The sequence below is a fragment of the Stegastes partitus genome, unplaced genomic scaffold (genome assembly GCF_000690725.1).
Source record: "Stegastes partitus isolate 25-593 unplaced genomic scaffold, Stegastes_partitus-1.0.2 Scaffold576, whole genome shotgun sequence".
In the NCBI taxonomy this organism is placed as follows: Eukaryota; Metazoa; Chordata; class Actinopteri; family Pomacentridae; genus Stegastes; species Stegastes partitus.
This window is the reverse complement of record NW_007578307.1, coordinates 270,776-298,579: the sequence shown is the minus strand read 5'-3', so window position 1 is coordinate 298,579 and position 27,804 is coordinate 270,776. Positions and strand designations below refer to the sequence as shown.

At 44.2% G+C, this 27,804-nt stretch overlaps 3 protein-coding genes across 3 annotated transcripts in view; 1 reads left to right on the top strand and 2 right to left on the bottom strand.

Moving 5' to 3' along the window:
• The window catches only part of LOC103362472 (SPARC (osteonectin), cwcv and kazal like domains proteoglycan 2), a 58,364-nt gene extending 53,131 nt beyond the window's left edge, over positions 1 to 5,233 (bottom strand). The window contains exon 1 of the mRNA XM_008288832.1: positions 4,975 to 5,233. Within this exon, the coding sequence (XP_008287054.1) occupies positions 4,975 to 5,151 (177 nt within the window). The 5' untranslated portion in view covers positions 5,152 to 5,233. The remainder of the gene's footprint in view (positions 1 to 4,974) is intronic.
• A 5,761-nt stretch (positions 5,234 to 10,994) lies between these two features.
• ascc1 (activating signal cointegrator 1 complex subunit 1) lies at positions 10,995 to 25,539 on the bottom strand. The gene is made up of 10 exons (XM_008288828.1): positions 25,219 to 25,539; positions 25,022 to 25,121; positions 24,785 to 24,882; positions 24,521 to 24,699; positions 24,269 to 24,402; positions 22,812 to 22,931; positions 22,573 to 22,697; positions 21,843 to 21,916; positions 19,332 to 19,476; positions 10,995 to 11,249 (listed from the first exon to the last, which is right to left on the bottom strand). Exons 1-9 carry the CDS (start codon positions 25,331 to 25,333, stop codon positions 19,360 to 19,362), a joined length of 1,062 nt encoding a protein of 353 aa, XP_008287050.1. The 5' UTR covers positions 25,334 to 25,539; the 3' UTR covers positions 10,995 to 11,249; positions 19,332 to 19,359.
• Positions 25,540 to 25,650: 111 nt separating this feature from the next.
• The window catches only part of anapc16 (anaphase promoting complex subunit 16), a 12,035-nt gene continuing 9,881 nt past the window's right edge, over positions 25,651 to 27,804 (top strand). Inside the window, exons 1-2 of the mRNA XM_008288830.1 lie at positions 25,651 to 25,750; positions 26,001 to 26,145. Coding sequence (XP_008287052.1) covers positions 26,004 to 26,145 — 142 coding nt within the window. The 5' untranslated portion in view covers positions 25,651 to 25,750; positions 26,001 to 26,003. The remainder of the gene's footprint in view (positions 25,751 to 26,000; positions 26,146 to 27,804) is intronic.

The following is a 27,804-nucleotide window of genomic DNA, read 5'->3' as shown; positions in this document are numbered from 1 at the left end:
CCGATCACGCCACTCAAATGTCTCGTTTTGTCTGATCCGTGGCCCAAAACCCCAAAACGTGTCGTTTACAACAAAATAACAAACCGAGAAACAGAAAACTGTCAGAAGTGATTCTCAAAACAATCGATCGATTGGTTTTCTGTCAATTAAAGGCGGAGTACGCGATTCTTCTCCAATATGCTTTTCATCAGATTCAGTCCACTCGCTAAATGTCAACAGTCTCCGTCCTCACCTTTAATCAACTCGTTATTATGTCGTTAGATTCATAGATGCTCGCTTGTTGTGTTTTGTAAGCTTGTAAATAATCAATAGATTAATGATAATGAATCATCTGCTGGAAGCCTGAAGGTTATCCACATGCAGCGCACCATGTTCTCCGTCCTTTAGTCATCCCTTCATGAATATTGAGCGTGTGGATTTAAGCACGCTGAGCGGCCCGGGCAAAAATTTAAGCAACCGCTCAGTGTTATCTAATAATTGCATTTATCACCGTCTTAAATCAAATTAATTCGTAGGCGGCTATGTGGCTAATGATGACTCCTGTTTTGCCTCGCTGTGCTGATCTTAACAACCGAAAAGGAAAAAAAAGCAGGACTGAGGAACCATTTACCTGAAAGCGACGTATCAATTTTCCCTCATTAAAAACGTAGCGGCGGCTCTCGAGCAGGTGCAGAACCTGAAACGGCGCTCTGTGGTTGGCTGAAAAGGCTGCGCGGCGCCTTAATGAGGTCCCTCTCTGCAGCGCTCGCCGAGATGGCAGAATCTGGCTGCCAGTGAACAGCACAGTATTGTTCACATGGCCCGAGCTCCCAGCGAGCGGGTTCACCCCGACGCAGCAGAATGCAAAGTGGACCTCGTGTTGACGAATAAATACATCAAGTGGTCAAAGAGGGGTTGTTTTTTACATAACTAAGCTTCATTTGAGGTTTGCTGCCGTCCTGCTCGGCGTGGGCGTTCTCACATGTGAGCGGAGGGGAGTCTTCGATGGGAGATTTGATGTCTTGACATTTGCAGTGTGTCATGATTACAGCCCCACCGTTGATGTCTGCCATAATGGAGCTTGTATAACACCCCGTAACCTTCTGTGGATTATCCTGACACCTCCTGCCTCTACAGCTGTTGGCTTTCCTTCCAGCGTTTCCTCATTACGTTTAAACAGCAGCCGGATCAGTCAAACCAGCGTTCTGTTTCATAAAAAGCCCACATGGTGATGGGTTTTTTTTTCTTTCACATCCCATTTTATTTTATTTAGCTATGAATGCTTCCTGTTTTTCACACCTCCTGTTTGCCAAGACAGCTAGTAAACAAACACAACCCCTTCACATTTCAGATGGTGGATCTCACCGGCCGGTACAGCTGAGAATAGTCCTGTCTGAGCAGAACCGAGGCAGCTCGGATGTTTGCAGCATCATTTCGCTTCAGCTGGGATTTTTTGGGTTTTTTTTGATGAGGGCACGAACCTTTCTCATGCTGGTACGCTCCCATTCTGACTGAGGGTGAAGCTACACAGCCGCTAATGATCGCGTGTCACTTCTTTCAAAAGCAGAGCACCAAGATAAACCGGCTAAACATGGCCGGCACCACAAAACAAAAAAACATATTCTCAAAGGTTGTCAGGGTGAGACGACAAAATCAATAGCGCTCCTGTGTGTCTGTATGCTAAGTGTGTCGCTGGAAGAAGAAGAAGTCTTGACTACAAATCACAAAAACGACCCGCCCACACCACTCGTCTTGTCCGGTTTTACAAATCTGAGCCACAGCAGATTAATTAAACTCAAATGAAACCGATCAGCAGATCTGTTTGCACTTGCAGGAGAGTTTCTCTGATTTCAGTGGCGCCGAAGCCAGTTTGATCCACCAGGCTTAAAACAAGAAAACGTATGAGGGCTGAATGCTTATGACGAAAACCAGCTGATTAACTGATGAGTCATCTGAATCAAGGAGTCAAGTTTTCATGAATTTATCCAGGAGAACAGAGCAACAGGAATTTAGTGAGAATTTCTACAAATCAATCCATCATTTGGGTTACTAACTAAATATTTGTGAGTTCTGACCTCTTAAATGAGGAATGTATTGTAAATTCAGTATCTTATGGGTTTAAACTGGCTTTTTAGTCTTATAAACTAAACAATTAGCCTTTCAATCGATTAGTCGTAACAGATGCTTCGCACACCTTGTAGACTTTAAGAGGCCAGTTTAAAGGCTCGCCGCCACCTTTTGCTCAACAAGACAGATTCAGAATCCAGAGGCGAGTCAATTCAAGCGGATCAAAGACGAATCTGAAGCTCAACTTTTACAAAAAAACTAATTCAACAAATCCTCCCACGACGTTGGTGAACACGCCGCCAAACTCCCACAGAGAGGCCTCATCCCAGCCGGTTCCGCCCCGCCGTCAGTCAAACACTGATCCAATCAGACAGGTGAAGCAAACCCCTCCGAACACCGGCGACGATAACACTCAAATCTGCATGACAGCACAAATTTGCGATTCCATTACAAATCCTCTGGGCCTGTCGGACACATTCCTCGCACGCCGCCAAACGCGGCTTCGAAGGCGTTGAAGCTGCTCTCTGGCGGACGCTGATAAGGCCGTCCGTCTGAGGTGATATTTCTCACCAATGAGATCAAACAACTGTCCGGTTGTCAAGGTAGACGCTGGGATCTGAGCGTTGCTAACCAACTCCTCCTCCTCAGAGATCTCGAGCATCCTGATTCATGCCATGTGTTCTGTCTTTGTGCAGCAGCAGGGAGCCGTCAGTAACTGTAACGGCGAGGCACGCCCGGCGCCGTAGCCTCCTGACCCCTTACCTCGATAACCGTCCTCCCCCCTCGCTGCCCACACATCCCCTGTTGGTTGCAAATGTTTTAAAATTCATCGTCCAAATCATATCAGTGAGGGTGGATTTAATACAGAACAACCCCTCTGAGCAGAACACAACAGCACCACAGCCTCACAAATGTCTGTAAAGCTGACAAAACATCTCGTTTCTCCCCTTAACGAAGGCAGAATTTAGCTGCTTTAGTTTTGACTGGTAACAAACTGGCAACCGAAGCAGCCAGTCGGAGTGACTCACTCGCTGAGTTTCAGCGCCGTTTCCATCCAAATATGTAAACCACATGCAAAAAAACACAAAAACAAGGCCCCACACACTTAAAACAATATAAACTAGTGACAGCACAACATCAAGCATGTGTGGTGAACATCCGTCCATCATCATCCCACCCAGGCGTCCACGGCTACAGCGAGATCTCCATCATTATCCGCCAACAGCTTCTAAGTGGAAGACTGACTCATCCTCGGCTTTCAAACGTTCGATGGCACAAGAGACAAAAGAATTTCTCCTCCTGCAAGACGTGGACTGCAGCGTACCTGCGTGAGGTTCCTGGAACATCTCTGTTTGTATCCAGGCGGCGGTGCAAACCAGCGAGCCCGTCGTGATTGGATTTAGGGGAATTTGCGCCGCCGTGATGAGCAGCCTCGATTCATCAGGTGCACGGTTTGCTGGATTTAAAGTCGTGACGGATTAAAGCCCTCCCTCATCTCGCTGAATCAAAAGTTTGAATTCTTTCCCCGTGAAGATAATCCCTCCCTGACTTAAACTGGCTCAGATGTGCAGATGTAGAGGCTGCCCGCTCGAGCACACCAGCTCACCTACGACTCAAGCTGCACTACCGGAGTCATTCAGCCGCACATGTTAGAGCTACAGATACAGGAAACCCCAACCGGCAACCTGACAGGATTCACTTCCTACAGTATGTTTGTGAGACTGTTACTGATGCTGCAGCATCAAGGTGAGACGAAAATGGTGCCGACTGCTTATTTCCTTCATGATATGATCTTCTAGCACATAAAAAACATCATTTGAACATGTTGAAAAGGTCAAAAATTGTGTTTTTTAAAAGAAAAACTTGCATTTATCCACATCAGCCACCTGTAACCTGGACTGTGGAGCTACTGGTAGATTGATTAACAGGTTTAACCATATGAACTGTTTGTTACTTAAGGAATGCAATTAGGTCTTGTAATTAAGATTTATTCATTTTTAACCAAGTCTGCCAATTATATTCCTGATCAACTGATTAAGCTGTTCGGCTACAAAATGCTAATTACTGCTCCGGCACATCTGTCAGATTTCACAGTTTTAAAATCTGAAAATCTCAAAATATCCGACACAGAAAAGCAGATAATTTGCAAATGTTTTGACAATCATCTAATAACTCCAGCTGGAATGATGATGTTCATACATTCAGGATCATTTTTTCAGTCTCCGGTGGACGCTTCCACCGGCTAAACAGAATAAATAAAGCTGTCCATGTGAACAATAGATCCACATGGGAATGAGACAGGCTCGTTCCTCTACACTCCATCTTCTTTATATTTATGATTTACTGAACTTAACTCTTGCTGTGCGTCCTTTCAGCGTAAAAGCCCTCCCCACCGTGAACCCTACATTTTGTGTGCAATATGGCAGATCAGTGGGTGCTGATGAACACTGCTCAGGAAAAACCACAGATACCTGAGAGATAGATTGTGAGACTTCAGCTTTTGGAGTTTGGCTGCATTCAGTTTCATTTAAACTGATGATTTTAACCAGAGATCACAGAGCAGGAACGTGTTTGGCATCTCAGCTCATCCAAAGGCAACGAATGAGTGAAATATGAGGGAGAAAGAAACCTTTTCGAAATTGGAGGAAAATAAATAATTATATTTCCATGATGCACGCGCACGCACACACACCCGCACGCATCTGTACATTTAAAGTGCACTAACATTTCCATCTCTCTAAGTTGTATTTCTCACGCGTAAAAGCTGCTCAAACTGCGCGTACGTGCACTTCGGCTTTGACAGTTTAACTGTGCGCAAAAAAAAAAAACCCCGGAGCAGCAGCCTGCGTCTCCTCCACAGGGCGCATCTCGGAGCTCCAGCAGCAGAGCTCACAGCGGGCGGAACGACACTAAAACACACCAACTCACGTCTCTGAAGCGGTTCCAGTGCTTGATCTTCCGGCTGTACTGGGAGATGGTGGACAGCCATTGCTCGTCTTCCATGAAATTCCCGGCTTTTCCTGCCTCTTTGCCACTTTTCACGTCCACCTGGAGCGAGACGCCCAGCAGCAGACACAGGAAAGCTGCGGTTCTCACAACGACCATGATGCTCTGGCAGTTCGGTTCTGGGATGTATCCTCCTCCTGCTGCTGCTGCTGCTGCTGCTGCTGCTGTCCTCTGGCCAATGATCCACATACAACACTGCTGCTGCTGCTGCTGCTGCCTCAACAGACTGAATGGAAATGAGAGAGAGAGAGAGAGAGAGGGAGGAGGAGAGGGAGGAGAGGGGAGACAAGAGGGAGGGAGTTAAAGGAGAGATTAGATCCTGCACTAATCATTTATTTCTGCTCACTTGGTTTCATTATTTTAGTGTCTTTTTCCTGTTTTGAGCAGCCCACACGCCCATGTTCTGATTGCCAGTGACTCATACAAGTGGAGCAGCTGTTTGTTGTCATCCTGATGATCAATCACTTATTACTCATTGATAAAAGCAGATCTTTTTTCTCTGTCTACCATGTGCACTAATCAGGCTGGTTCCAGGTCCGTGCCAGGCAGAGCGGCTCCCATTCCAGCTCAAACGTTTGGAAAAATTGCTGCAATTGAGTCATGAGGAGGAAGCGGCGCCCGAGCCGGGCTCCCCCGGACCGCTAACGGTCAGCGCCAGACTCCTGAGGGGCCTAAAGGCAAATGAGGTTCAATTTAGCCTAAAATTACTTCCATTTCACTCCTAATTTGTTCATTAGCGGCACGAGAGGAGAATCTGAGAGTGACTCATCAGAGGTGTTGGTGTGAAATCTGACTTTTTTTTCCCCCAGATTGGTCTGTATGAAGGCCTGGAGATAACCCTCAGCATGAGATCTTTAATATGAATCTGGGATCACCATCTGGGCTGTCAAACAGGAACCACATTATCTCTGTAACATTCCTCTACAGCGGTTTGTAGAGTTAAATAATTAGTTTTCATTCAATCTAAGTCACAGAAGATCAACCAGGAAATAAAGGGTCATTTGTATTTTCTAAAAGCTCAAACTGACCTGACTGGTTAATGTCATTTAATATTATTTTTCTAACAGTGCCAAGCTAGCCGTTTCCCTCTGGTTCCAGTCTTTATGCTAAGCTAAGATAACAGGCTGCTGGCTATGTGTAAATTAATGCACAAACACTCTCTGAATGAAACCGAATGAGCATCTTTCCCAAAACATCCAACAGTTCCTTGAAGGAAACCATCATGAATGGATGCTGTGCTCGTGGCTTTATATTGTGTGAAGAAAACCTCGGCGAGATCTTAGATAGCTCCTTCAAATCTGATAGATCAGCTCAGAGGTCACAATCAGCTTTTTTCGAGCCAGACTTTCAGCCAAGGTGAAGGCACATCTCCATCCCAAACACTTCTTTAAAAACCTATTCTTTCCTTTATCACCACTCAGTCAGATGATTGTACTTCCTTGTATGTGGCTGTAGAGCATTTGTATCTTCAGTATCTGCAGCAGGTAGGTTACAGAACGCAGCACTGGCCTCCCTCCACTAACATCCAGTTAGTTTCAGGATCGATTTTAAGGTTTTACTGTTTGTTTGTAAGGTTTTAAACGGGTCGGCGCCTCCTTTAGTAGCAGACAGTACATCAGTACAGGCCGGTTCGAGCACTGAGGTCGACCAATGTACAGATTTAGGTAAAAAAAAATTAAGTTAGAGACGATTGGATCTTCACAGCGGCTGCTCTTAATCTCTCACAGTTTGCTTTTTCATGTAGGAACGACTCAGATCTCAGAAACTTTTAAGTCTCTTCAGCATCGAGCCCTGACTTCATCCCTTATTGTGTTTCTAAATATATTTTTTTATTACATTATTAGTCGTTTTTTATTCAGATTCGTCATTTAGTCGTCGTGTTTGGCACTTTGGTTCAATTCTTGTTCTGTTTAAATGTTCGTTATGAATAAAACTGACTTGACTTTTAATAAAATTCGTGCGAACCAGTCGAAGGAACGAGCCTGGACCTTTTAGGAGCAGCTGCATGGTCGCTAATCAAGAGATGATCAGACTCTCAATTCTTTGTAAAAACTGTTTTACCGTCTGAGGAGACAGTGGTAAAAAGAAAGAAGGATGCGTCACAAACAGCACTGCGTACACAGTATTGGTTGATGCATCCTTTGATATTGTCATGGAAGGTAAAAGTCAGTTTTTCCATCTTTCACTCAGATATCCAACATGTCTTGCAGCTGTATATATAAATGGATTGATGAGGTAATTGGCAGTAACTAACTATTGTAATTATATTTCTAACTTCAGACATCAAATGGAAAACTAGAGTTCTGAGTCTCGTCTTGTGCGTTCACACATTTCCTTGTAAATCTGCACAACAGAAACCTATTAAATATTAAAACCTCAAGATTTAAAGCAGGATTGAAAACAATCCTTCACTGATTCAAACAATAAACGTCCGCACAAAGTGATGCCGTAAAGACGGATAGCGGGACCGACCGAGTAAAAAAAAAAAACCTTCTGGCTTTTTCTGCACAGTTTATGACCAACAGCGTTTTGCTGCACCTGCACATCATTTTAAGTCTCCGCACGTTATTCCTGCTGCTCCCTAAACTCTCCGTGCCCTCGCTCCTTCGCTCTGTATTTCATCCCCACACAGATAAACTTAATCCAGCCCTCTGCTCAGATTCATTTAAGTTTAAGGTTACCAATATTGGCCAAGGCTGAGTAGCCAGGGGCAGGATCACATCTCTGTGATGCTGCTTAGCTGGCCAGAACCCACTCTGACATTGGCATCAAAATAGTCGATGTGGCAGTTGCAGGCTTTCCTGAGTGTGCAGAGCTCCAGAACCAGGAAACAAGGGCAACGGGGGAAACGTCCCACGGCGCCGGGTAGCTGTGCACATCAGGGACACGACGTGCTCGGACACGATGTGTTAATCAAGAGGTCGTCGTTAGTCACGAGTGGGGGTGAACGTGCAGCAGATTAATGGTCACACAGCTGAACTGGGTCACTTAGAAGCATTTTAAAGACTGTGTTCGGCTTCGCACCATTAGCTTTTAAAGATTCTGAGTTGAGATGTTACTGGGAAGCCTCTCTCTCTCTGGACCGTGGCAGAGGAAGCGTCCGGGGGGAATCCTACATGTGCAAAAACCGCCAAAGCAAATAGAAAACATGTTGATGAGCAACTCGGAGCTGTTCATCACTTCACTTAGCAGGTTTTAGGGATGAGGACACTCAGAGGACCCTTTTTTAAAATTTTTTAATTGCACAGGGCTCTTGAGTTCATCTCTTCTGCTCCATCAGAAGCTAAAGTGGCGGCACAGTGACCAGAAGTGTTTTTGCTTCGCTGATACGACTTCCTATCGAATTAATAATTATGGGCCCTCCGTCTATTTTTAAATAAAACTGAAGATGTGGATTATATATATATATAACCATGTTGCCCCTCTGATCCTGATGACGCTGAATAACCAATTAAGCCCCATTTTAACACCTCAGATTACCTTGTTGGCATTCTAACAGCTGCTCTGTGGCTGATGCTGTGAGGTTGTTGACTGCTGCTTATTTTATTTTTTTTTATTTTTCGTGTTAATAAAGACAAACAGCGCTTATAATAAATAACTGCTTTTCAACATTCAATCGTGGTCATTATAATGTGGCTTTTTTGACAAGACTTTACAAAAACAGACTCTTTCAAGGTGGATTTCTACAAAGTTGAAGATGCAAAATGTAAAATATGCCAAAGTATTAATGCCTTTAAGTCAATTTGTTGTTGCACCTTTTTGGATACGTCTCAATCAGCTTTGCACATTTGCAACTTTACCCCTTTCGTCTTTGCTAAACTGCTAAATATATGTACTGCTGGTCTCTCTCTCGCCCTCCATACAATGGAATATATATAATATAATGTAGGTATAATGACAATAGTATATATGTCAGGCTTGTCTACAGTCACAACAATGAGTAGAATATGACTGGGAAGGAGGCGACTCTTCTATATTTTGTTCTGAAACTTGCAGAGAAGCAAACTGCTGCAGACACAGGTTTGGTTGGCAGCGTCAGTTACCATAGAAACACGACTCGGTTTGGTCTTAAGCTATATTTGATAGCCGCATCCCTTTGCATATTCTTGTACTCTCGGCACAAAGCCAAAGCATGTTTCCTGTGGGTGTTGGACTCTGCCGAGGTTTCCCTGCGTCTCTGATCCTGACACACATGGACGGGATCTGGAAGGCAGTCGAGCTGCCCGGTTCGGGTTGTGTTTTGTGCTTTTTGCAGACGACATGGTTCTGTTGGCTTCATCACACCGTCGCCTTCAGCGTGCACTGGGGGCGGTGTATTGTTCCCTCTGGGTTGGAGGTAAGTTGCTGCTGGAAGCTACAGTTTAAGTATCTCAGGGTTGTGTTTATGAGTGGCAGGAAAACAGGGCATGAGATGGACAGCTGCAGCGCCGGTAGTAATGTGGCCGTTCTACTGTCCTGTCCTGGTGAAGAGGAAGCCGAGTGGGAAGGCAAAGCTCTCGACCAATGTTCCAACCCTGTAAGGTCACAGCAGCCAAAATGGGTTTCTTCACAGGGTGGCTTGGCTCAGCTTTAAAGACGAGGTTCGGAGCTCAGATGTGTGGAAAGAACTCTGTGCTCCTTTGCATCAAAAGAATCCAACTGAGGTGGCACATCTCAGCTGGAAGGAGACCCGGAGCTTGGTGGAAGGATTACATATCTCATCTGGTCTGGGAACGCCTCGGGATCCCCCATGAGAAACTGGAAAACATTGCTGAGGACAGGGATATCTGAAACAAGCTGGTTATCCTGCTGCGACGGCAACCTGAGCCCTGATCAGCAGAAGATGGATGGGGTCAAAAAAAATAATCAGAAAACAAATTCCCCTTTATTCTCCTCGAGGAAAACAATCAGTCGTGAGTCACGTATCCGATGTCATTACACAACATGACAGCTACAATTCAGGATTTTAAGGACTGGCGCTGCTCGTCCTTTGCTCCCCATCTTCCTCCACACGGTCCCAACCAGTAACGGCTGAGTTGTGCAAGTCGACCTAGAAGAGCTGGTGCAGCGGCGTCCATCACGTCCACTCTTGCCATTATTCTGTCGCTATTTTTCAGGAATGTAGGATGACATCCGGACTCTCAATCACAGCGACGAAGGTCTGACTGATCAACCGTTTCTCAAACCTGCAGCAGCATCTGTCAGCGCACGAGGTCGAGTCGCTGAGCGAGGCTCGCTAGAGCGGCCGACTACCCAAACTTCTGCTGCCGTCCATTCGTTTCAGTTCTATTTATACAGCAGCAGGTCAAAACATTTCACAAAGTAAGGTCAGATCTTACATGTGTTACAGAGAAATGCCTCCATTTCCACGTCCACAGCACCAAATTCCAACTAAAACACTTTGTACTGGGTCATATTGTCATAACACACCCTGAACATTTGCTGTAGGAATAAAGTTCAAGGTCTTTTGTCCCAAAACTTGTGTACTTGACACAACAAAACATGATTTTCAGCCTCGTATATTTTAAACATGAAAGCAGCTCCACGCGACTTGTTTAGCATCTTTTGCATATCAGAGCTACGCTGTGGAAGAGTGCCTTTAATTGTGGGATTAACCGATGTCATCAGTTCCTCCTGTTCCTCTCCAGGCAGGCGCCGATAAAACTTATCTATCCTTCACCGAGCATAATCAGTTTACACAAAAGGAGTAGAGGGGTGGGGGAGGCGTCATTTGAATAACATCAGACAAGGCTGCACGCAGTAAAATTTGAAGGCTTTCTTATCAATAAATGTTTGCCGTCTACAGAAGCAAACAACACGGGCCTTTTTTCTGTTTCACAAACAGCTCGCGAGGCCCAACAGGAGCGTCGCCGCTTATCGCGCTTGTACATGTTGTCGCGTGATGCAACGGGATCGCTTCAGGAATTCCTGGTACACAACAATTAATTGCAGCAGGCCATGGGTGGATGCTTTACACGTTTATTTATTTCTGACAAATTAAAAAAACAGCATGTTGAAGTGCTGCAGATCACGCCAGAAGGAGGTAGGAAGGGGGAATAAAAAAATCCTAATTTTACAAAGGATTTCGACAAAAGACTTCAGAAAGATGTTTCTGCATTACGCTGGAAATCCATTCGTGTTCAAATCTGACGGGACCTCGTCTTCCATCTGTCAGGAGCTTCTTCGTGAGCCGGCAGCATCGCTTTCAATCCAAAGACCTGCAACACATAATCAATGATCAGTATTTGCACGTTAAAGCAGTGGTTCCCAAACATTGCAGCCCCAGAAGCCCCTGAGTGACTGACTCAGAGGCTGGCGACCTCCACCTTCCCCGGAGGCGCCTGAAGCTACTAGCAGGCGTCTTCAAACATGTGCATGAGTCTAATAATCATACTGTTGTTTCATAGTGATCCAATACAGGCTGGTAGCAGAACACATCAGTCTAATGAACCACGTGTGAGTAAACGTACAATATGGAGGAGCGACAAAAGTACATTTTAAAGAGTTTTTACTTATTGCTTTAACTCACCTAATTAGTTGTGTGGGTACAGCAGCGCTTGGAACAAAGCATTCTGGGTTTAATTTCCAAGATGCCACTCAAGAATCATCCTCTGCATTCAGTCACAATGTGGTTAAATTGATCTTCTGCAACCGAGGCTGTCTGCAATCTGCCCAAATCCCCTCCGGTGTCAGGACAGAGGAAACTGGAAAGGCGGTGACGTGTTTTTCTTTATTTGCATGCTTTTATTTTTTAAATTGCACGACCGTTTCTTGTCTTTTGTAACACATACGGCTAAAATATGCCATTTTTGAACTGCCTTTTACCACCTTAAGGCTTGTTTTCATTTACAATTACACTGGTAGGTATGTAATGTTTGGATTATCAGTGAAAAATGCTGAACTTTAAGGAGAATGAGGAGATTTGTAGTTTGGTTTTCTACCTCCTGCATCCACGCATATGATTATGTATTAAGTTTAAATCAATAAAAGATGTAGAAAGAGAGGCACCTCAAGGGAAAGGACATTAAAGGCTAAAATATTGATGGCACAGCGAAACCTGTTTTCTCACAAACGCTACCGCGGACGCTTGTTTATGAAGCGGCGGCGTTCTGTTCTCTGTACACAAACACCGTAAAGTATGCATGAAGCAAATACAGCGTAGCCCCAAACCAAGTTCCTGGATAGGAAACGCCATCAAAAGAAGTTATTTTGAAAGTGGAGGAGAGAATAAACCACATCGAGAGGCATTTAATAAGTAATCTCCAGTGACTTACAGCTGTAAGTGGAGCTGCTATAAATGTGTATAGATTTAATTCAATAGGATTCAAACTGGGTCACACAGCTATTAAAGTGCAAAGTTAGTTGAGAGCAGTCTGACAGCAGTTTGCCTTTTTCCTCGGCAAGCACTGAAGCTGCTGTTTCACACTGCAGGCGGCAGCAGGAGGGGTGGAGGAGAGTGCAGCACCTTTTTCAATTACATGTACACAATAGGCAGAAGCTGGCTAATATTCTCATCTCCTGACATCCTCAGTCTCAGCACATGCTTTATTTTTAGTTTAGTTTTATGAACCTCACAGCGACTCCTATAAATGACAAATCCTCGTCAGCTTCACTCGACGTGAGGAGCAGCGTTAAGCGGCGTACGGAGGGATTTCACACATAAACAAATGATAAAACATCTATATGCAGGTGAGGATTTGTTTAACAATTTACAGCCTCTGATTAGGGACAGGTTTACGGCAGGGAGTCTGCAATCTGAGATGTTTACTCCAATTGATCCCGCCATGAGCGTCCTTCACTTTCAGCGCTGAAATGATGCATCGATCGACAGAAAACTGCCACAGTTAGTCCGTCTGCACAGTGAAATGCTGCGAATTAAGCAGTGTGCTCCAAGCCCCTTTTGTATTCTGACAAACGGAGCTGAGAAGTTTCAGCTGCATTTTAACAGGAGATGTGCTGTTTATAACAGAACTGACCGACCACAGTGTTGCTCATTGACCCGGTAATATTCTACTCTTTACTTTAAAGCTGCACACCTCTGTTGTTCCACGCAGTTACATCCGATGTTTTAGTGCATTTCGGCTTAATGCTAAGGCTCCACTGATGCACCTTCACAGTTCTGCTGTCATCCAGGTGCGATATGCAGACATCTTTAAAAAACGAGGCCCCTCGGTGCCGAAGGCCGGCAGACAAAGTGGCTGCTGAACATTTAGATGGTATTTAAACAGCAGAAGCCTAAAAGAAGAATAAATATTGGACTTCCATTCATCAGGTGGCCACAAACAGACTCCAAATGAATGCTAATGCGGCTCTGTGTCTGACAGATGTGTATATAAGCAGCTGTTTAGCGAACACGTCCACCACAGCATCTCTATGAGGAGACGCCGGTTCTACCTTCGTTAAAGTCCCAACCATTTCCATGTCAGCTTCCATGACATTTATGGACTTTATTCACCAGCTACAGCTTCTTAATATGAGGATTTGTTGCTTTTCTGCTTTACATTCCTGTAAATTAAACACATTTGGGTTTTGTGGATGTCTGACAGGCGACAAAACGCCATTTGAGGACAACTCGGAAGGCATTTTTCTGACATTTCACAGATCAGAAACGTAACAGACGCCACCTGATAATGACAATATCTCGCGCGTCCTATTTTTAAACTCTTATTGTGCAAAGTGACACAGAGTAAACAGCGGCTCTGAATGACTCCTCGCTGTTCAAACACTCTGGGCTTTGTGCCTCTGCTCGCTGCGTGAACGCCTCCAGCAGTAAACAGACGTGGACAGCTGCAGGCAGTCTCCAGACTCAGCACTCTGAATGACAAAGAGCTGCCGCAGGGATCACCTGCCTTCTCGCTGGAGACACAGATTAGACATTTCAAATACTCCAGCCTCGGCTGTCCATCAGCGGCCTGTTATGCCCATTAGTGACAGAGTGATTAGTGAGACGTTCAAACCACGTTGGCACGCGACCGCAGAGTCACACTCAGCATAAGAGAGCAGTCAGAAAAAAGGTGCGCTGTCATATTTCACCGCTAACGACGTTCGGTTTGAGAGATCCAGATTTTTGTCTTGCTGAATCATTTATGGAGCACCTTTGATCAGTCAGACGCCCTAAAACAATCTGGAGAAATTCAAGGGGAAAGCTAAGGAATACGACGCTACCTGCAGAAATGTCATCCCAGTGCGTCCCCGTTGCCAAGTGATCTTTCTTCTATCAGTTAATTGGATTTCACACGTTTTATGCGGTTAAACAGAGCCGACCCACGTTTTAAGGTGCGCTCGAGTTAAACTTACCGTGACCTTAAAAAAAATAATTAGGCGCTCAATCGATGTTGTTAGTCACTCCGAGCGTGCAAATCAAACATATCTACTGTATTAAAATGTCAAGTCTGTCAAACATCATCCGCTTTTCCCAGCAGATGTTAACGCCATCAATCCCGAAAGAAAGCTTAATTTCTAATTACGCTGTGAAAAATCGCACGGCGTGGTGCTGAATATCAAAACAGAAAAAAAGACTGACATTGATCAACTATTTCAAACAGCTTTTGCATTAAAAAAAAAAAAAAAGCCACTCTAAAAACTGGCATGAAATTAAATATGCAAATTGGGTGGAGGTCTAAACAATACGAGATAACGCAAGACTTCAGTTGCCGAACACGATATGAATTCTCATTAGTGAAGGGGGCTGGGTGAACATTTTTGGAGCGTTGTGGGCTTATCGAGGTGATTGCTTTTGCTTCCTGTGAAATCACGCCTCTTTTCTTCCTACACTTTTAACACGTAAAGTAAATGGATCGGAAAATAAGTTTCTATCAGCTGGCTCGGCGTTGCAAAAGCACGTTTTCGGTGGGCGTCGTCTATCACCCCTCACAACACGCGGCCCGTTCGGCTCGTCGTGTAAACAAGCACATGCGCACATCCCTGCAACTGTTTAACATTTTAATTAAGGTGCAGCGTCTCTGCCTCGTTAGATCTTCAGAGATAGGCGGCAGATTCGTGGTAACACAAACAGACACTGGGGTCTCGTTCATCAGCCTGATGGGAAGTGGCGGAGGCTAGTTTTGAATTTCAGTTGGACGTTCACACTGTAGGAATCACAGAGATGACTAATTGGGGTGAGAGATGTGGCAGGGACGGAGGAAAAAAAAAAAACAGTACGTATGTTGGGCAGTGCGTAAGCAAGCTCGCCCACGCAGACATGCATGGCAACGTGGTTTTGTTAGAGAGTCACTTTACTGCAGATGAGCTGTAACACTATGAGCACCCAGAAATGGAAAAGCATGCCAAGATTTGCAGATGTTCAGCGGCCACGTGATCTGCATCGTTAAAGGTGTTGGACACAGGAGGAACAGCCAGGTGTTGAGACCTGAGCGACTTTGACAAGGGTCAAACCGTAACGGCTTTAAAGTCACGCATGTCTGGAACAGCGAGGCGTGTGGGATGGTCGGCGGCGGTGGGAACCTGCTGACAGTGATCAGAGCAGGATGTGATGGAACAACAAGTCTAATCCGACTTAAGGAGCTGCCGCTAACATCTTGCTGCCAGATGCCGCGGGACACCTTCAGAGGTCCTGCAGAGGCCACGTCCCGACAGGTCGGAGCCGCTTCGGTGTCACACGAAGGACCGGCGGCGTATCAGGCAGAGGTGCTCGTAATGCTCTGTGTTTTTTCAAGTCCTTCTCCAGTTATTGATCAAAACTCCAGAAAAAAGAGTGATCTGCAGGTTTCAAAGTTTCATATTTTGAGTTTCTCATCAATAAAAAGAAATCATTTCACAACTTGAAATGGCTTCGACGTAACTCCAAACCGTCGCTTCCTCCAGAAGATGAAAAACTACACAATGCTAAGCTGTAATATCGAGGTGAGCTGCAGGTGTTCAGAAACTAATTTTGCAGCAGAACAACGACACAGAAAACCTCAGAACGAAACCTGACATGTGGTTTATGTATGAAACCCTGACATGTTGATCTGTGCTTTGGAGACTGTCATCAGTCCACTCAGCTGCTTGACTGCTTATTTAACTCATGATGTGTCTTCCAGCATATAAGAAAAAACACCACATGGACAAGCTGACAAGGTAAAAAAAACCTTCTGATCAGTACCAGAATGTAAAAAATGAACGTGTCCAGTATAAATAACTAATAAGCACGGAGTCATTTATCAGCCAAACAGCTGAGCAGTCGCTGGTTCCAGCTTCTCACATGTGACACTTTGCTCCTTTTTCTACGTCAATCAAATATTTAGGGACTTGGGTCCATTATGTGGACAAATGATGTGATTTAAAGACGCCAACTTGGGCTCCGTGGACATTTTTTTTAGCAACATTTAATGATAAATCCTCTTTTGACTTTATAAATAGTCACCAAAACAAGCATTTAGTAAAAGGCCTGTAATACTATATTGTAGTTGTAAGAAGACAGGTACTTATCTACTATTTACCAACAACTTTAAGTCACTTGTGCACTCACACGACACTCAACAGATGCGATACTAAGACATCCAGTTGTTAATTATTAACATTTACTTATATTAAAGTGTCCTTATAGCAACTGAATTACATCTAAATTAGAATATGCCATAAATCATTGAACAAATGTTTGTCTGCTACTTGTAAAAGCCACATTGGGGGTTTTAAATGTTTCCCATTTTCTACATTATCTGGCCTTTAATAGACAATCAGCACATTTATCAAGAAACTATGACTGACTAATGAAAAATAATCCTTCACCCTGTTCCAATATGCTCCTGATCTGTTCAACAAATCACACATATGGCCATTTAAATAAAACTGCAGTCCCTGCTTGACGTATGTTTCTTCACGTGTGTTCGGCGCCATCATTACCGAGGACATCTGCACAACACATCCTTAATCATGTCCCTGCCAGAAGAAACACGGATGCACAGTCTCAATGAATTTAATTAAACTGTAAGTCATCTGTCTCTCTTACTTTTTTTTTTTTTTTCTGTCCTTCCACTGCGTGTGAGCCGATGAGCAATAGTGCTGCCATTTCCCAGGATCCTCTCTGTATCTATTACCTGAGACTGGTGTTATGCTGGGTGTGCACTCCTGACCCGCTAACAAGCATACTGTCAGGGGACCGGGCGTGGATAATTAGGCCCCTTTCCCCGAGTCGGGAAAAAAAAATACATTTCATGCCCAGACAGTCGATGCACGGACAGCTCGGCTAGCTAGCTGTTTTCCAATGACAAAATTTGCATGTCCATATCTAATGGTGTCTGTAGACATTGCTCCAGGAGAACAAGGGTGGAGGGGAAATCACGCCACTGCCGAGATGGGAGGGTGGACAGCACCGGACAAACAAAAAGCGCCCTCAGTTTTCATCAGTGTAACTTTTGGCCGCTCGGCGATCCCCCCTCCTGCATGCCAAACAGAGAGCCAGCTGAAGGGGAAGGCTGGGAAAGACAGGGGGGAGAGGAAAAAAAAAAAAGCTCTGACGGCAAGAGCAAGTGGCCGGGCTCTGCGTCCGACGTCTGTATTCACTGACACACTCGACAGAAGGGAGTGGGAACAAGGTTGAGCTTCGTGTGGGAAGGGCACTGATAAAAAAAAAAAACCCAGAGTGGTGTAATAAATCATGTCAGTGATGCATTAACACATTCATGAGGCGGTGAGATGAAATGAAACGGCTAACGCTTGGCTGTGACGTCCAGCCGGGGCAAAGATGAGACCGGACCGGCGTGAAACTCGACCCGGAGCTTTCCGCTTTGGCACGAGGTTTGTTTTTTTTTGCCAACATCAGTTACAGTGAACTTCATATTTGCTAAATCAGTCTCCCAGTAAAAGTCTCTATCAAAACAGAGCGGCCGGGATTGGCTGAAGCACAGCAGCGACTTGGGCTCGTACGGCTGACAGGTGAGACGGTGCAGGAAGGCTCCTTAAATTATTAAACGCGCGCCATCAACACTGACATTTTTATGAGCAGCCCGAGCATTTATGAGATGTACCAGCCAATCGTCTGACAAGAACGGCCGGCTCCAGGGAAGAAACACGGCTTTCAATATATCCCATTACATTTTTTAACAGTTTGCGGCGTATCGCTGTATTCGGATGTTGACACTCAACCAGGGGGACAAAAAGCAGGAGCACTGAGGTCATTCACGTCAGTAGGAAGTATTACAAGTAGAAAGTTCTGGCTTCAAAATGTCACTTAAGTGAAAATACTGAGGTATTTCCAGCAAGAAATATGTAAAAAGCTCCTCTTTAAAGGGCTGAATTACTAAACGCATTGTATTTGAGTTATTATTAATGCTGGATTCATGTGTACGTGGCACTGGTTGGTCAAGGTAGCGTGACTTTCTGCTGCTGGGTTTCTTTTTTTTGACTATTGTTCGATAGATGCAGCGGAGAGACACATGAAATGAGGGAAAGAGTGGACATGCAGTAAAAGCATCAAATCTGAGACTTAAAGGCATTTGTGTGCACGTAGTATGCAGCCTAAACAGCTTTTTGTATAGATTGATCATGTGTGTGTGAAATTTTAATGTACACATGAACTATAGTTGTCAGATAAATGTAGTGAAGTAAAAAGTACAACCTCCAGGATGTAATGGAGTGGAGATGAATCAAATTAAACAGAAATATTCAGGGACAAGCGTCTCAAAATGGAGTAAATTAACTCTTCTGTCGTCAACATTATTATATAATTTATGCAGCATCACTACAAAAACATAAAAAAACGTAACCCTGACATCAATCCAAAGTCAATAATCCTCCTCTGGGAGAACAGCTCAGGTCACAGCAAAACCATCCAGCCGTGACGAAATCAAACAAAACCTTTCCATCGTCAACAACACATCCCTCAGCTTGCAAATGTAAACTGTTTTCAAAAATCCAGATAAACGTATTTATGGCTAAAGTTTGTAATGCAAATGTCTGATTTCTTTTCCATGTTGTTCTCTGGATCCATTGAAACGTATTTTGTGTCACCTGCTTTGATGTTGTTGGACTCAGATTCCCCGAAGAGAACCAATTGTCTGGAGACTACAGCACAAAAAACAGAAATCTGACTGCCTCCAGTATCTTAGGATGGATTCGCCTGCATGTTTCATCTTTTGAAAGAGCTTCAGTCTGAAATTTCAAACATTCTGATCATTTTTTTTCCCTTATAAAATTGTTCCTGAGGGGTTTCAGAAAGCAATGAATACGATTCAGGCAGCGGTGACACAAGTCTTCTGCGAGACAACAAAACCATGCTGCCACCTAGTGGACAAACGCGATCACAACTGCTGCAACGCCCCCCTCCCCATACGGAAACTACTTCTGTATTCATTTCCCACCTCAGAATGAGCTCAGTCCTGCTGAGGCTCAAGAGAAGCTGATGCTGCCTGCAGAGCTGTAGTATCCGGTGCAGTCAGTCGAATATCTCTGGGACAGCAGAACGGCGTCGAGCTCAAACTCTCCAAAACAGTAGGCGCCGAATGTCTGCAAAGAAAACAGCGAGTTTGTAAATTTAAATAAAGCAATATGTCATCATAGTTGTAGACATTTCACTGCATCTTAAGAAAACAGTGTGACCGCTGAGTAAAACGTCAACATTGTGCTACACAGTAAAAAAAAACACTCAAGCTGTCACTCAGACAAACATGCTGTTACCATGGTTACAGGAAACTGAGCAATAAGTTGGTACCTTTGTGACATTCTCAGGGAAAAAAATCCATAACAGTATTGCTATTCAAACAGAGACGTTCAGCTTTTTGTCTCCAGTGAAATCGGTGCTGCATTTCAGATGGAAGATTTATTAGAGCGACTCTTTAAAAACAACCAATCGATGCTTCACAGGTGAATTCTTGTTCCCCCGAAATGACAACAGACTTGTACGCAGTGCATTCCTAATTGTTGTACAAGATATTAGACATTTAGCATTGAAATGATTCATACTTCTGATGTCATTTTATGTTTCTGAAATGCCCTAAATGACCGAGATCTAAGGGGCTCATCGTCACTTTAATTAGGTTGTTACCAGATTAGTCTTCCTGCTGGTCAAATGAAGCAGGTCATTGTTTAAACAATTCCTGCCGCATTTAAATAAAACCTCTGCTATACAACGTCATCTGTCACTCACACAACACTGGACGAAAAACCTTTTTACAGACAAAGCTTTGACATGTAAGAAGAGCACAGGCGTAAATGATGATAATCATTAATCAGTTTCAGAGTTCAGGTGTTGTGCATGCTCATCGTTAAGCTGATGAGTAAAACCTGTGCTTTCCCTCCTAAGACAAGTCAAGATACCTGCTGTAAAAAAGCCCCACATACAGAGCATCTGGAGAGCATTCACAGCGTTTCATGTTTACCACATGTTGTTCTGTTACAGCCGTGTTCTAAAATGGATGAAATTCATTTTCTCCCTCAAAATTCTACACAAAATACACCATTGTGAGTTTATTTTTTTGGAGATTTTTGCAAATGTATTAAAAATAAAAAACTAAGAAATCATATGTACATAAATATTCACAGCCTTTGCCATGAAGCTCAACATTGAGCTCAGGTGCATCCTGTTTCCACTGATCATCCTTGAGATGTTTCTACAGTCTAACTGTAGTAAATTCAGTTGATTGGACATGATCTGGAAAGGCACACACCTGTCCATAAAAGGTTCCACAGTGCACAAAACAAGCATGAAGTCAAAAGACCTGTCTGTAGACTTCAGGACAACTCTGTGAATGTCCTGGAGGGGTCCAGCCAGAGCCCAGACCTGAATCCAATCTCTGGAGAGATCTGAAGATGGCTGTGCACCGACGCTTCCCATCCAACCTGATGGAGCTTGAGAGGTTCTGCAAAGAGGAATGGGCAAAACTGGCCAAAGATAGGCGTGCCATCATATTCAAAAAGACTAGAGGCTGTAATTACTGCCAACAAAATATTGAGCAAAGGCTGTGAAAACTTATGTACATATGATTTCTTAGTTTCTTATTTTTAATAAATTTGCAAAAATCTCAAAAAGAACTTCTTCCAAGTTGTCATAATGGTGTATTTTGTCCAGAATTTTGAGGGAAAAAATTAATTTAATCCATTTCAGAACACGGCTGCAACATAACAAAATGTGGTAAAAGCACTGTGAGTACTTTCCAGATGCTCTGTAGACGTTACAGCCGAAGAAGAGCAACACACACTTACAGAATAGGTTGATAAGCAGCCAGTAGGGAATCCATGTTCCCTCCACACAGGCTGGAGGTAAAGTCATAAACAAACACGCTGCTGATTTGAAATCCGACTGCCGTGACTTTTAAGGAGATCAAGTGGTTTAAAGTTTAATTACTTATTTCACACCGCCGCTAATCTGGGAACATAATCATTTAGTGCCAGTCTGAAATCAACAACACCTTTTGCAACGACAGACGTGAATCAGCCCCAAAATTAACCTGATTATCCTCCGTGCATGCTTCTGTCCTGTTCCACCCAGAGACCTAAATCTCCCCATTTAAGCACTTATTAAATGGCAATCTCGTGGGACTCCCGAGTGTGGTGGAAATGTCAGGCACAGTTGGAAAACCGAAATACAGTGTGCTGCAGCAGCTGAATGGTACAATATGGCTGCAGGTGGTTAAATAGAATAATCAAGACCTAGTTATTTTCTTTATACAGTTTAGATTTTAGGAAACCTTTATAATAAGCCTGTTTGCCTCAAATGTTTGGACAGGCAGCGCATACAAAAGTGTTTTTAAGCAGCTACATGTTGTGTTATTCTGGTGTAACCTATTTAAAAATCCCCATTTATAACTATAATATTGCATTAACAGCAGTCGAGGAGTCTGGATGTAATTCAGCAGCAGTAAATTTCCTCTAACCTTTAATATGTTTCTGGCATCAAACGCCTCCCTTTCACTCACGGCTTGTCTTCCTGTCCCGCCCGTGTCTTCAACTGGAAAAACACCAGAGCGCAAAAAAGACAAGTTGAACAACGTAACACGGAGCGACGACAACACAGATAAGATATCAGGGTGATTAAACAAACAGGTTTACTTGCAGTTGTAGCACGACGGCACGGTGACAGTCAAGGTCATTTAGTTTGTAAAATGTGTTTGTGAAATAGGAACGAAGGGGGAAAGAAAACACACACACACACACACACACACACACACACACTGAATGTTAATAGGGCTTGTCCACACGGCGGTAAACATGGTCAGCAGTGGCACGGCCCCTCGCTTGTGCTGTTTTGTTGGTCAGCTCGGTACAAATTTGAGAGCTGCTGCTGCTGGACTTGATCCATGTCCCAAAATGAATGAGGCCATTGTCAGAGTACTTGGAAAACACACGGCCTGGTGCACGTAAACAGAGCGGTGGCCAAACAGAGAACTACCTCCCTGATTCCTCTCCGCGCACATTTGTTGTTGCAATTGTTCAAGATGCAGCTTTGGCGTCACTGCAGCTCCGGTCCAAGCCAAAAGATAATAAGAGGACATTGGCAAATTTGTTCAGGGCAGCAGCAGCTACCAGCGCGCTCCCAGCAGGTCAATAACTTCTTCTCCTTGTGTAAGTGCTTGCTAGGCCGTCGTGTGCATGTTATGTCTTTACCTGTGGAGTCCTTCCTGAACAGAGTGTTCATCACGGTGCCGTGCAGCTTCACTCTGTCCCACTCTCTAATCATCAGCCCCGCCGAGACAAAATGTTCCACCAGCCGATCTGCAATCACCTGCAACCTAAAGGGGGGAAATATTCAAAACACAAACTGCTAAACAGAGGCTGAATTAAAGCTTTAAAATAACGAGGCGTCAGCTTTAAAAACGTATTCAGCTCTTCACTGATGTTCTTACTTATCTGAGCCGTCTTTCACATTGACTTTGGCATACAAGACGTCCACCATGGCCGGGTCATCATTCATGTACTCTATACCTGTCACCTGCAGTGGCAGAGGTTTTCCATCAGTGATGTCCCTGATGAAAGATAACACAAGGCGGAGCTGTGATTCTGAGTTTGTTTTACATCAAACACATCACAGGTAATGCGAAATGAAAGTAAGCCCAGCAGTTGTCTATTTGTATTTAATATTAATTCTTTGTTTACTGGGTACTTGTCTTTCCATATTCAAAATAAATATCTCAATTACTCAATCAAAATGTACTATAACACAAGTTAGCGTATTAAAAGATAAAGTTAGTGACAATCCATGTTGTAAACAAATCCCATAAATAAACAGCGATAATCTGAAGTCTAGACATTTGCTACTCCTGAGGATGTAAAATTAGCTCACATTTATACACTGATAAGCCAAAACAATGCTAATATGTTTTCTGTCCTTCACGCGTAGCGAAAACAGCTGCAACATGTCAACAGATGGACTCTACACAACCTCTGAAAGTGGCCGGTGGTATGTGGCACCAAGACATTTGGGAGCACATTCCTGAAGCGGTATAAGGTTCAAGTTGGAGACATCAGCTTGTTCAGCATATTCCCAAACAGCCTGTTGTCTGTCTGTAGTTGATCTCTCCTCAGATGACCGTCAGACTTGTATCAACAACTCTGTCTAGCCGTAATTTGACTGAGTCGCTCAGGTCATCCAACGAGAGGATAAATAAATGTTCACACACAGTTCTTTTTCAAATGTAATAAAACTAAACTACGGGACCAGTGTTCATTTTAACAAACAAACGTGTCATTACTGTGATTTCAAGAGGTTTTTTGGACAAAACCAAAGTTCTACGACACAAATGAATATTCTAACAGGCTTTGGTTTCACACGTCGTACGTGTAAGTAGGATCGATTCATGGTTGTTTTTCATGGACTTTGTTAACAATAAGAAAACTACAGACATCGTCATTTTTTTTCAAGTTCATCCATCCATCATCTCTACACCTTAGTCCTCACTAGTGTCATGGGGGGCTGGAGTCTATCCCAGCTGACTCAGGGTGAAGGCAGGTTCACCTGGACAGGTAACCAGTCTATCACAGGGCTACACTTAGAGACAGACAACCAAGCACACTCACATTCACACCTACGGACAATTTAGAATCACCAATTAACCTCAGCATGTTTCTGGACTGTGGGAGGAAGCCGGAGAACCTGGAGAGAACCCACGCTGCACGGGGAGAACATGGAGACTCCACGCAGAAAGATCCCGGGTGTCCTCACCGGGACGCCAATCGGCAACCTTCTAGCTGTGAGGCAACGGTGCTAACCACTGAACCACCTTTCAAGTCTTTTCAAATAAAGAGTGCCTTCAAGTACACAGTTTAATCTTAGTATGATATAAAAATTTTGCTTGGCCCCTACCTGATGAACCTTTGACACTCTTGGAGGTGTTCACATGCTTTTCTCACTTCCATGTCATTCAGTAGAGCCATAGTGCCGACTGTCAGGTGAAGCTTTGCAGGGTTTTGAAAGATGCTTCCCTCCACTCCGTGATCCTACACATTGAGCAGCGACAAATTGTGAACACAGAATGTATTAACAGAGTCAAGTGCCAACCTTTAACAACACAAAGCCACCGCTGCCCCTGATCATTACCATTCCCCTCTGCAGTACCTGTGAAAACTGCTGCAACACCTTGTCTTTAAATGTCAAGAATCCCTCTTGAATTTTGGAATCGTTCAGCGGGAATGAAAGGAAGTGCGTGAAAGGCTGCTTCTTCCGGAAACTCTCCATAAGGACCTCAACTCGAGTGACGGCAGATGAAACAGCAGATTTGTGGGAACCCGTGATAACTGTCAAGCGAAGGAAGAAAGTGAGGAGAAACTCTTTTGCTCTCTGATCAGCGTTACAGCGACCACGTTTGCTTTCGATCCTCACCGATCTGTCCTTCCACTCCTTGTTTTGGGATACTGATGGAAGTCTTTGTGTCGGCCTCCAGACGTTTGCGTGTTTCTCCTTTTTTTCCAATGATATATCTGCAGAACAACAACGGAAACAAAGAAACACAGACAAACACAGGCACGTATTATATAGCTTAGAAACAAAACATATTTCTCTTTTGACATTAAGGAAGATAGAGAACAGCTTAAATGTGTGTATTTTGAGATTACTGACTTGTAAAGAACACTTGGGACATCGATGGCACAGCGGTAACCTTTATCTGTCTGTTCAATGAAGTGGCTGTCACAGGTTTCATCTGCTGCATCTTCACTCTCTAGAAACACACACACACGTGTTACAGGTTTGTTTTGAAGCCATTGTGGCTACAGTGTGATAGCATACAAACGTGCATATTACCTGTTACTACTCACCTGTTGGCTCCATGTAAGAGCAATCTTCTTCCTCCTCATAATGTTCCTCCTTAATCATATTCCTGCGGTACATTCTTCCATTTATATTAATAAGAGTTGGACGTAGCACATCCATACTGTGAACTAGCTAACGTTAGCAAAGCGTATGCTAACCTGACAACACAAACAGATAGCACACTAGCAAGCTAGCTACACGAAAACGGTGTAAATTAGCTTACTTTGTCTTTTAAAACTAATTTAACTCGCTGGTTGCTGTCAAACTACTAGTGACTTGCCTCCACACGTCGGCTTCCCTGCTTTACGATACATCGGGGCCATTTTTTAAACGTTTTTGTCGATCTACAAAACAAATTTAAGGCCCTCACGGCGGCGGACGACGGCATCCGGATGAGTGTGAAATCTGCGGTGAGTGCGACGTCGCTTCAAACGTAAAACGCTCCTCGCTGTCGTAAACTAGAGCTGAGAAATCCAAACAACAACAGAGCCAACTGCGTGGGTTTTAAGTCGTTTTAGATTTACCGGGACACCGACGGTAAGTTTGACAGTAGAAACGGGTTCTTTTTTATTATTATTGTGTGTCTAGCAACATTAATGGCGGACGGTTGTGGTGTGCTTTGCTGTCAGCAGGATAGTTAGCTTCCTTGCTAGCCACCCAGTAGGACTGTTGATAGTCGCTGGAAACCTACAAAAGCTTGTTGACTACAGTTAACTGCCATCATTTAAACACGCCGTATTTATGTCTCACATATTATAAGAGTGTGTGTCTGTGTGTGTTTTCTAAGGCAATGGCAGCGTCTTCTTCGTCGTCCTCTGCGGGAGGAGTCAGCGGCAGCTCGGTGACTGGTTCTGGGTTCAGCGCCTCAGAGCTCATCCCCCCGAGGAAAGTCCTGTACACGTATCCTAAAGGCGCAGGTGAAATGATGGAAGGTGAGAGGAAGAAACATAGCTGCAGGCACCTGTCTGTAGTCATCTCTTTGCTCTGTAGGAGGCAGGAGGCTGTGGGAACATTCATTAGGAGCATTTATCCAGATAATGTACTTTTCTTTCACCACTAAGAACACATCATGCTTCTCATTTGCACAGTAAATACCTCTTAACATACCGCTAGTCTTCAATTTCTTGTTCATTTCAATGCGTGGAACCAGTAAAGGTATATTACCTGAAGAATACAATGAATGCAGCTGATTCCATCCTACTTTACGTCCTATTTGACATGCTTCAGCTTCATTGTGTTCCCTGTAGGGTCTATAAGAGGCCGTTTCATGTCATAAGCACATGCAAAGGCCTACAGTAGTTTCCTGCTTACATTCAAGCCGTAGCGCAGCCCAGAAGCTGTCAGCTCTCACATCATGCCTAAACCAAAATAATTATGTGAAGCCATCTTGGCTCTGCTGGGAATAAACGTGAGTGACAGCTGTTCATTACACTAGCCAATCATGGTGCTGCCACAATGCTAGCTGGTCACGGCAGGAAACGTCTTTCTACCCCACGAGATGACCGAGCACTCATCTGTTCCTGTGTCAGGACTCGTCATCAGACCTCCAGGGACCTTAAAATGAGTGGCACTGTGGAGAAACGTGACTTGTTCAGCAGGGAGAGTTGGAAACCGACTTGTTGAAGCCAAAGGCAGAGGAAAGCCCGGTTACTCTCTGCTGGGATCACAAGGATTAGACTGGTGATGGTTGGGCTCAGGTTCTCTTCAGGGATGAATCCAATGTTCAGTTGATGCCCACTCCAGCCAACTTCCTGGTTAGGAGGAAGCCTGGAGAAACCTACAGACCAGACTGTCCTGCCCCTACAGTAGAACATGGGGGTGGATCAGTGACCATCTGGGCTGGTTTCAGTTTGGGGGGAACAGGGCAAATGCAACCGTGTGAAGGGCGAATGAAGCAGGTCCTGTACAGGCTGCTCTGGAAAACAGTCTTCCTCTGGAAATCTGGAAAACTCTTTCCTGCCTCCAATGACTGGATTTTCCAACCAGACGATGCCCCTTGCCACACGGCGAGGTCAGCTAAAGCCTGGATGGAGAACCAGAACACTGGAACCATGCCTTGGCCTGCTCAGTCACCAGATCTACATCCAGCTGAAAACCTATGGAAAGTCATCAAACACTAAATGGAGAAGCACAAGCCCAAAAACAAAGCACATTAGTTTGAGTTAGTGCAACAGGAATGAGCTGCTGTGGCAGCAGAACCATGTCAGAACCTGGTGGAGAGCAGCCAAGACGCATGGCTGCAGTCATCAGAAACTATGGTTCTGCCATCAGGTACTAACTCCTGTGTGTCATGTGACTACAACAGACAGAAAAGCTTAAAAGCTCTGTTTCTGGCAGCACAAAGCCATAGCTCCTGATGTAAGAACTTCAGGGAAAACCGTGGAACGTGTCTGATATCAGCTCTGAAATTAAACTCTTATGAGCTATTTTTGTTGTTCTCATTATATCTGTCCAAACAAATGGACCGTTAGTGGTACCAGGCATTAAAATGAACAGGAAATTGAAGAAAACAAGGTGGGCTCATCATTTTTTCCATGACTGTATTTCTCAAGTTTTTAAAGCAAACACAAGTGGCAGTCAGGTGTGAATTT